The 10,507-nt window shown below is 43.4% G+C and overlaps 1 protein-coding gene across 1 annotated transcript in view; it reads left to right on the top strand.

Moving 5' to 3' along the window:
* The window catches only part of LOC143961402 (uncharacterized), a 35,912-nt gene extending 25,698 nt beyond the window's left edge, over positions 1-10,214 (top strand). Inside the window, 16 exon segments of the mRNA XM_077470672.1 lie at positions 903-1,135; positions 1,268-1,424; positions 3,466-3,659; positions 3,661-3,666; positions 4,297-4,414; positions 4,487-4,692; positions 5,630-5,741; positions 5,818-5,987; positions 6,077-6,174; positions 6,255-6,361; positions 6,995-7,045; positions 8,365-8,545; positions 8,968-9,073; positions 9,261-9,351; positions 9,444-9,533; positions 10,076-10,214. Of these exon segments, the coding sequence (XP_077326798.1) occupies positions 903-1,135; positions 1,268-1,424; positions 3,466-3,659; positions 3,661-3,666; positions 4,297-4,414; positions 4,487-4,692; positions 5,630-5,741; positions 5,818-5,987; positions 6,077-6,174; positions 6,255-6,361; positions 6,995-7,045; positions 8,365-8,545; positions 8,968-9,073; positions 9,261-9,351; positions 9,444-9,533; positions 10,076-10,185 (2,030 nt within the window). The 3' untranslated portion in view covers positions 10,186-10,214.
* The last annotated feature ends 293 nt before the right edge of the window (positions 10,215-10,507 follow it).

A 10,507-nucleotide genomic window follows, 5' to 3' on the forward strand; every position in this document is an offset into this window, starting at 1 on the left:
GTCACAGTGCATGCTTGCTCAATCATGAGCCAGCAATGTACTGCGCCATCGCAGTGCATTGTGGGCCGTGCGCGCCACACGCATTTTGACGCGAACGGACCAAGAGTTCGGATTTTGACGAACAGCCAATGTTCGAGTCGAACGTACGTTCAACTCAAACACGAAGCTCATCCCTAGTGGTGGGTAGTTAAGCAGAGATCTGGAGATCCTGTACCATAAAAACTGGTAACAACTCTATTCTCTCAAATTCAGATTAAAGCCGAATATATGGCAAAACCTGGCAACAGGGAGTATTGTATGTCAAGGGCTCATAAACCAAACTACTGACCACTTGAAGTGGCTGTGTACCTCCAGACATTAAATGTAAACTAGGCATATCCCTCTATAGCATGTGCTAAGTGTCATTTCTGGCTGCCTCCTATTGGCATGGATCACTTCTGGCATGTCTTCCTGACACTAAAACGGCAGTGGGAGGGACCTCAGCTGATTGACAGCATCAGCTCTGTTCCTATGTGGTGGGAATGTTTCAGTGTCCAATCAACTCCTCACTGAGCTCTGCAGGGTGTACTTCTTTTTTTTTTTTTTTTTTTTTTTTTTTATTGCTGTAGGTCATTGTCTTCCACTTTAGAGTAGAAAATTTGGCCTATTCGCTACCCACAAATGCTAAACTAGCTTTGGAAGCACAGAATGGAGTCACTAGATAACACTAGGCAGTCAAGACCACTTGGTGTTTAGGGCAAGAGTTGACCTAAAAGGGTCAGTCCTATAGGGTCTTAAGGGAAGTGTTCTGGGTGTGATCACTGCATATACCCTTGGGAGAGGGGTACAAACTTCTAGTGCTTCTCTGGGAAAGGTTTAATGCCAATATGTGCTCATCTGGAACCTCTTCTGCTTTTTCACAGACCCTCCTGTGTTCCAAGACCTGGCTCTCTCTTGGGTGTCCCCAGCTCTGCTAGGACCTCTAGTCACAGATAATGTCAAACCCTGCTCATTTGCCATGGGCATCAATGGAATTCTGCTGTTCAAGAATGATTCTGAAGCAAACAATTACATATTTGACGACAATATTGCCTGTAATGTCTCAAGTATTGTGAATGTGACTGTGCCAATTGGAGCTCCTGGAGGGTATTCTGAGGTGAGTGGCAGTTGGCCTTTATGGCTGGGGTGGGGGCACACAGATTAAATCAGTCAGCCGAGGAACTTTGTTTTGTGTAAACATGGCAGGCATTACACCCTCTTTTAACCATAACCATTTTTATTGCTTCAGAGTGATGTTGTGAACAACACCTACGTTACAACATACCGAATTAACCTTCTGCTGCAGAGACGGTGGCTGGGAGAGTTTGGAGATGACCAAACGACGCATACGCAGTACAAGCCAGTTGTGACCCCAGCCATAAAACAGCGTCCTATCTTCACAGACTGTGAGTCTTGTGTTCTGGCAAAATGCCAAACTGGGGCAATGTAGTAGCTATAATTTTCAGATCGCTGTTAACATTTGCAAAGACTTCAGCTCTAAGTTTAATTCTCTTGGTTGCCAGACCATGTAGGCTTTAGGTTCCTGCTTTAAAAAGCTGGTTAGTTTCTCCATGTCAAACAACTAATATATAATGCTGATTGTCCTAACAAGGGAATTTTGAACTTATTTAAGTTTGGCCAAATCCCCAGGTCCTCTATTGGGTTTAGCCACCAACTATTCAGTCTATTCTGACTGGATTTAAATTTCCAGTACTTGCCCTATAACTAAATAAAAAAATGAAGAGCCACTCCTAAGGTCTGTGTTGGTGGTGTGTGTGTTTTTTTTTTTTTTTTTTTTTTTTTTTTCTTCCCCCCCCTCCCCATAGGCATTCTGGTTAAGCCAGAAGCTGAATTGGTACGAATACATTTTAACACTGTCTGAAGGGAGTAGTGTTGCAGGAAGCCTTCAAAAGGTCTCAGGAAAGGCTCCCATCCAGGATACAGAGCTGGACTCTAATGTCAGTACATTCCCTAGTGCTACCCACAGAATCAAAGTAATACTAAGGATTCGGCTCTATAGAGGTCGGATCCAACCATGTGTCCATACCTGCCTCTAGATTATGTAAATTTTTTTTACATAAAGGAGCCACGTTGACTAAATGTTTCCCTAAGCCCAATGTACATTAGGGTTACCACCTGTCCAGTTTAGACCCGGACAGTCCAGGTTTGGACACATGCCCAGTTTTCAAGCTGCCTGAATCTCGGGCACATATAGCAGCAGTTCAACCTAGAGTGGGTGCACCTGATCCTGCACCCGTCATCAGTGTTGCACACATATTACTGCCTGTGCGCTCCGCCTCCGAGCCGCGCTCAGCAATTGGCAGCAGGCGTACCTATTCAGCCCTGTGAATGGCTGGCTGCTGGGGTCACATGCATGCAGTGGACACGAGGATCTATAATTGGCCCAGTGGACATGGTCACATGTGGGGGCTGGATTGTGGGTGATCATGGCCACCCAAAGTCCTGGCATATGCTCTGCTGTATCTTTTACATCTGCCCTTGCGTGTGCCCCCCCACATCAGCTACCAGAGGGCCCCATAACAGCGGCCCTGTGAGTGCACAAGTTTGGATGTGTTTTGATTCCTGTGTTCTGCTGACACACTGGGCACAACGATGCAGCACCTGCCTCTACTTTGCCTATTCGCCAAGCTCCCCCCCCCAATGGAAGGAAAATTGCACTACAGTAGAGCAGCTTCACTCCACCCCCCCCCCCCAAACTCTGGCTCCCATACTTCCTGGCTTGAAACAGCTCTTGGTAAGGCAGTCTAATGTGGGTCTTTAGGGGCAGGGGACCCATAAACTGTGGAGGGGTAAGGGTGACCTTCATTTTATGAAAAGGGTGGGGGGGGGGGTGACTATCATGGTGTTATAGGAGGTAACACTGTCCAATACAGCATGCCACATTATTGCTCTCCAGAGTTGTCCCAGGTCTTTACAATCCTATAGTGTATACTACAAAAACTTGGCCATGCACAGCTAAAGTGTTCAGGTTAGCTTGAAAAGGTGGCAACCCTAATGTACATGCCAAGGGGTCCTTCATGTTAGAGCACTTGACTTGTATATTATGCTTGCAAAGCTATAATGGGGCACCAAGGCACAGACTAAAACAAAGATATTCGTAGTTCATGGAACTGAAATGGTGGCAGGTGTACAAGGACTACTGTGGGACAGCTCCAAAAGATAAAAGTACCTGGGTCTGTGGGACATTGCCAAAGATGCAACTTTATGCCTCCTCAATCCCTAGCTTGTCTCTTTAACCTTTTATTGGAATAAGTTGTCAAAAGCATGACACACTGCCATAAACTGGATCACCCTGGGTTTAGAGGCCACCTGCCCTCTATCCAGGTTTACATCAATACTTTAACATTGCAACACCAATATGACCTTGTGGGTCCAGTGCTGTTTTTCACTTTAGAAGTCTTACATGGTAATATTATCTCTATGCAGACACCATCAAAAAGGATCGTTACTTCAATGTGTCACTGGGCAATTTTTATTCTGATGTCAACCTGAAGTCTTTTTGTCGTCCACCATACTCCACTGCCACTGGGCTCCACAGACATACAGACCTCCTACACCAAAAACTCCAACAATACCCAGGTCTTCTTTCTGACTGTGCCCTTCTCTTCCTACCTAGTAGAACAGACGGTAAGATGTAGCTAGTTTTTTTTTGCATCCTGCTTTCTAGCTAACTTTTACTTTTAGCTTTATTTACCTAAAATGGTAGGTAGATTTAACGTGGCTTTTTTTTTTTTTTTTTTGAAATGTACTAAGTAACATGGAAACTTCTAAAACATCTAAAAATGGCAATAGAAAAAAATGTTCTTCCTTCAGTAAGGTTATGCACTAGACATGGTGTGTTTACTAGGCAAATCCACTTTGCATTGTGAAGTCGCTGTAGATCCAGGGGGCATGCAAGAAAAAGCAACATTTTAGCTTGCACATGATTGGGGGTGGATCTGAAATGAGTGGGAGCTCTGATATCATCCAAAGTGGATTTGCCTTTTGTAAATGACCCCCTATGGTGCCCAACTAGGGTGGACTTCAAACAGTGGTGCTCAGTCAGGGGAGCCTGTACAGATGTTTAGAAGGGCCACTCCCAACTAAGATCTTTAATTAGAACTGGAAAGACTAAAGCTGGCCATGTACTAGATTTGCATTTGAGCTAATTTGAATTTCTAATTTTGACCAGTTCTTTTTGAAGGGTTAAGATCTTATCTTTACTTATGTTAAAGTCAAATTTTTTTTTTTTTTTGACACATGCTATACTATTTTCAGTTTCTTGGTGGCATAAAAAGGCGCTACAGGCTCTACGTAACCTACGTCATGAGCCTTGTCCCCAAAGAAAAGGTCTTTACCTATTCAGATGTAGTGGAGTGCATTCTAGAAGATGTGGGTAAGTTATGACCCTGCCACTTATTTGTGTCTTGGTAATGTGGTGCATCCCATGACCTCAAATTTCTTGTAGTGCCTCCTACATATAATGGCTCTTGTGGGAGTGACAGTCTGGTGCTTGACATGAAGCGTGGAAACCTTGATATGTACTGGCTTCCTTACATCCGAAACCTTCCACTGACCAATCAACTGATTACCTCTCAGAATTACTTAGTACAGAATACAGATGCTGCCTTCCACCTGGAAGTTCCCTATCCTTCCGTTGGCCTAGTCTATGAGGTAATGCCATCTGTCTCATTAGGTTTGTATGTCTTAAGTTTCTAGGCTTTCTCTGCCAAGGCAATGGGGGTTTTTGTCTGAAGTTATGGTTTGGGGTTGGGTGTCATTGTTTGTATTTTTGACTCACTAGAAGGCAGTAGCTTTTCCAATGTCCTAACAGGTGGCAGTTCAAATATCCAGTAACTGTTTATCAGACAGCAACAGTAGATAATTGGAAACTTATCCTAATGCTAAAACTTAACAGTAAAGTGTTCTCAGACAGGTTATAAATCAAGGGCCATCTTGGCAATCAAGATCTAATGGTTTGACTGGCAATTTATTCATTTATTTTTTTTGACAACTTTGCATTGAAGAGTAACTCCTCCTATTGGCTAGAGCTGTGAGGTTTGATAGATGAGCTGCAGGATAGCAGGTGCTGTGGTTGGGCAAATGTGTCCCATCAAATGACTATATCGCTGTCTTGCAAGTAGATATGGTAAAGGGGCATATAATGGGCACAATTTGCAAAAAACTTCCCTAGCCAGGTCATGCTGTTGCCAATGGGGTTTAATGTGTAGAGCTACTGACTTTAATGCTTTAAAGCTGTGGCAGGGTTGAAATGGAGAGCTAAAGTAACCTATGTGGTAGTATTGTAACCACTTCAAATGCTTGACCATATGTTGGGGAAACGTGCTGTGGTGCACAGGTCCCAGCAGTTAAAGTTCAGCTCCCATGGCTGTCGACATGTAATTGTTGCACTGCCCTAATACAGCAATATGCTATATAGCTAGCTTTAAGCAGACAAAATGTGGGGCTGTCTTTATCAAGACCCTCACATGGCAGCAAGTTCCATGGTTCTCACCTTTCTAGTCTTGGGTCTGTTGGGTTTCCAGACTTTAGTGGCTAGAGTTCTGCATGCTGTTAGTAACTCCAAGCTGTGATGTCTAACTTCCCCAAGGTGACTACTCTGAGCGCTTTCCTTGTGCGGCTGGACTTTACACTGCGAGACAACCAAACCTTGAAGGTAGAAAGTTCCTACTCTGTTCGTTGCAGCTTTTCTCCACAATCGGGTAAGTTGGGGAGAAGTGGGTTTAATTGCTTATTACAGGTTTGACCAGTGACTTGCTATATCACTTTGGCCCACAGTCTGCCTCTCCAATGGTTCCATGATTGCTTTTGTCAATGGCTCTGTGACCAAGCCTAAGATTGATGCCAGACGAACTCACCTGAAAGATCCAACTTGTAAGCCACTAGAGGCCACTGAGACATTGGCACTGTTCAGCTTCTCTGCCTATACATGTGGCACCATCCAAAAGGTATGAATACCTGAACTAGTGAGGGTTTGTTCCACATCAGCTTTTACTCTTGTTAATTGGTCAACTACTTACAGAATTCTTCTCTTCAGTTTGACAGCAACTACCTTATCTATGAGAATGAAGTGATGTATGACCAGGTGGTGCTATTTCCTAATCAGCCAATCATCTCCCGGGACTCCAACTACAGGTAAACTTCTACAGCCAGATGGACCCACCCCTCCAATATCTCAATACACATACAGCACCAAATGCCTCTCTCCTTTTAAGGTTGACTATGCGCTGCCGTTACCCTATCAAGGACACTCAGTGGTTGAGTGCCCAGAAGGAGGCTGCTCCTGTCATGATGGGCCTGGGCTTGCCAAGTGTGACAAAAGGTAACCTTTACTTCCAATTTAACAGCACATGTCTTGGAGACAGTTGTATAGGCCTTTAAGATTTTTAGGACCTTCTAAAAAGCACACTTGGTTGGGTTTTTTATTTTTTTTGAAGAGGTTTGCTGCTTGATCGTGTTTATCATTGGGTAGCTTTCAACATTGCTAGGCAGAGGTGATGTTGCACAGATTTTACAAAACTACTAGGCTGAAGATTGAGTTACAAGTGACTGATGGCTCAGAGGACCGACTCATTGAATTAAGGGCTATTGACCACGTCGTAGATCCTTGCAAGTATAAACTTTCCAACTATGGCCACATTGGCTCATAACATTCATCAAATCTTGCCACAGCTTTAAATTGAACTACTTCACAAACTGTGGAAGTGGCCAAAATCATCACTACTTGGTTTGACGGGGTCTATATTGCTCTTTGCCTCCCCCCCCCCCCCCCCCCCCCCATGTTCCACTCTTAAGTAAAACCCAGGAGTATGTTGCCTTGTGAAATTTTTCAGGAAAGTGTGTGTGGTTAGAAGGTAGTATAGCAGTGTGGGACATGGTGAATGTTGGGAGGACTTGAGGTGGTAATGCGCCTTTTTTTTTATATATAAAAAAATATATATTTTATTCTTTTCAGTGCTGCGCAGGAGAGCCAGGACACACATGGCAGAGCTAAGGATTGCAAAGGGTAAGCTTAACCTGTGGGGGCAGGGGGTCTACATGCCACTTAGAGGGATCCTGCTCTGTGTAGCCTTGCTTTAATAAAGGGCAGGCTTAAAGCCTGATCAAATGAGTCTTGATACAATGGGCATTAGGCTACAAATATTAAAGGTGGATTATAGCAGTTTTAAAACAATCAATTTGGTACTGTGGAACTTTAATGTAATGGGATAGCAGTGGTTAAGCCTCCAATGCGTGGCTGCTTTTCTAGATCTTGTGAAAACAAAATACAAAACCTGAGGTAACTAGTCTAAAATGTACTAGTGAAAGGGGAGTGCATGAGGAATCTGAGCTAGCTGCACACCCGTTATCAAATTGGAAGGTTAGGTAAATTCCCCTGTGGGGTTTAGCAGCACTAAGAGAATCATTTCTTGGGGGGGGGGGGGGGGGGGGGGTGTTTATATAAAAAAAATAATATATATATATATATATATATATATATTTATATATATTATCTCCAAAACCAAGTTAAAGAGGGATTCTACTGGGAAATTATTACAAGCCAGCAGCTATAAATACTACAGCTACTGACTTTTAATAAATGGGCACTCACCTGTCCCAGGGTCCAGCGATGTCGGCAGCCAAGGCTAATTGCTCTCTCAGCTGCTGCCACCGCCATTCTCTGAGGGAATCAGGAAGTGAAGCGCTGTGTTGCGGCTTCACTGCCCTGTTCACTACTGCACATGCGCGAGTCACACAGCGCAATGGGAATGGTCCGCTAACTCTGGGACCCATGTGTGTCCCAAGAGACTGCGCACCGGGACAGGAAATTGCATAGACTCCCACGGGAGTTTATGCCCAGAAGTCGGTGCAAATACCTGCCGAAAGGTGCCAACTCACACTGGAGGGGGGGTGTTCCAATGCATGGAAGTTCCACTTTAGTGTGGAACCCCGCTTTAAACATTGGGTTTAACATAAGAGCTCTGGTATACAAAGTGTAAAACGCCTTCAGGTAGAGGAAAGCACATAATTTACAATTACTTTTTATAAAATGATTATACTCTATGCAAATGGATTTCCATAAAATTTAATTCAGATGACCATATGATATACTGTTCTGCACTTTGTATACTATTGTACTAGAGCTCATATTTTGCACCCAATGATTAACTTTGTGTTTTGGATAATCAAGGCATTTTTACAAATTTTTCATTGCTGCTAAAAACCCCATGGGGGTTTATCTGACCTACCAGTCTAAAATGTAAGCTAAATGGCCTATTTGAGAAGCACAACTTTTTTTTTTTTTTTTTTTGTGCCTCTAATCTTCTGACATTTTATCTCTACTAGATGATGCCTATACATCATTTTACCATCTTGGAGACTTCCCAGTGTCTGTTCAACAGGCGGACAGTCTATACCTTCAGGCTGATGTGCCAAGTACAATTCTGGTGTCACTGCTACAAGACTGCTGGGCTACAACCTTCCCAAACCATGATGGCCATTCTAGGTGGAATCTGGTTGTAGATGGGTATGTAGAGCTTCAATGTTTATGTTAAGATAACCTATTGCAAGTGGAACACCCGGGGGGTTGGAGAACTTGAGTGTTGGGTTTGTCTACATCTCAAAAATGGGTTTGTAGCAATTGTTGGCAAATTGTGTTTAGAAAGCAAAACGGCTCCTCTTAAGAGTAACCACACAACTTGTAGGTTGAACAGAAAACCTGTTGACTATGAACTGTCAAAGCAAATAAAGGTTCATTGACTTTAGATGGCCTCACAAATGTTTTTGGCTGAATGGGACACAATCCAAGCTTTTCTGAAAGTGGAGGCTTCATATTAACCTTAATTTCCAAGTTGTTTCATGGGTCAGGTGTCCACAAACCCCTTTGGGCCTATTGTACCATCAGCTTTGGTTCCAAACTGCACTTCTAATATATTTTGCTTGTTTTAGGTGTGCTGCCAACGGAGGGGCTGATACCTTATCAACTACAATATATCTCTCTCCTGACTACTCTGCCCGACTTCATGTGAAGCTCAATGGAGAAGTTAACGGACAGGTAAGGGGGTCTTGGTCTGTTTCAACAAACAGACCTTGCAGTATCCTACAATCTGCATTTGACATGGGGTTGATCTAGTAAATGCAGGGACCTTGCATGGAGACAGTCTAACAAGCTTTATTCTTTGTCTCCCAAATTTTATCATTTTCTTCCCTGTCAAATGCTAAATCTAATCAATTTACTTCAGGTGTACATACACTGTCGGGTCTCGCTGTGTGATCCCAAGCGCACGGATGGCTGCTTTCAAACTTGTGACAAAACCACAGAGAGGGTCTTTGGTAAGTGCTGCCAAGATCGTCAGTTAATCTGGTTCAGTGGCATAGTTGAGATACATATACACTTTATTTTTTATTTATTTTTTTAAATGCAGGGAAGAGGGCAATCTCTGAGTTCTCTGAAGTGGTGTCTGCTGGACCTGTCAAAGTAGGCTCTAAAAATGAAGTTGGCTATCAACATCTTGGTGAGTGGGGGACAAGTTTCATGAGAAATTAAAGGCTAAAGACACATTTTTGGGGGGGGGGGGGGGATGCGTTTTTTATTTCCCTAGGAGCCTGTAAAGGCTTTCACCTGCCATCAGTGGATTGTGGGTGTAATACCAGCAGACTTCTTTCTCCAGCTCTGTTCATGCTAAGGTACAAACTTTCAGTGGCTGCCGAAGTGTGAATACTCCCCACACATGTTCAACTGAGAATGAATGATGGGGCTGTGAAGGCAGAGTCCCAAACATTCACATTTCGACAGCTTCTGTGTCATAGGAGGTTCTGGGGGGGTGCTTTACATGGCACCCTAAATACAGGTGTAACATGGTACATAAGGGGGGGTGTTAGCCTTTAATGGCTAGTACTGACCAGAAAACAGGCTCTTGTACTTCAAAGGTTAATTTTTCACCCAGTGGTGAATGCTTTCTTCAGTCAGTAGCTCATGGTCCTTCAGGAGGTAAAATGTTTCATGTTTGTGTGCTAAGTTGACTTTCCACTAACTGTTATCATATTTTTACAGCAGAAACCAAGTCCTGGTCAACATGGAGTTGGGTCCTCTCAATTGGTCTTGGAGTCATTGCAGCATTAACAGTTGGCGCGGTTTGTCTTGCAGTTCGCCTCTATATACACTAAATAAAAAGTTCTTAATTTCTAAACTTTAATCTGTTTCATTTTTTTACTTGTCATTCCTTTAGTGTATATCTGTTTAGCCAAAAGGCCTCATTGCTTAGTGGTCTTCATACCTTGGCAGATGTTAAGGTCTTTGTGTTATGAAATGATGTACTGTAGCTTGAGTGGGTTGACTACGATCTCTCTGGCAGCATAGGTCTCGACCTGGGGGTGGAAGAGGTTGAAGCACTAACTTGCTTTTAGGCTTATCCTCAAATGATCACTTAAAGTATCAGCCTTTTAAATGGTCCACTCAAATTTATAGCCAGTTGGGTGGGACATTGCA

The sequence above is a fragment of the Lithobates pipiens genome, unplaced genomic scaffold (genome assembly GCF_037356315.1).
Source record: "Lithobates pipiens isolate NorthernLeopardFrog02 unplaced genomic scaffold, aLitPip1_a1.2 Scaffold_8, whole genome shotgun sequence".
In the NCBI taxonomy this organism is placed as follows: Eukaryota; Metazoa; Chordata; class Amphibia; order Anura; family Ranidae; genus Lithobates; species Lithobates pipiens.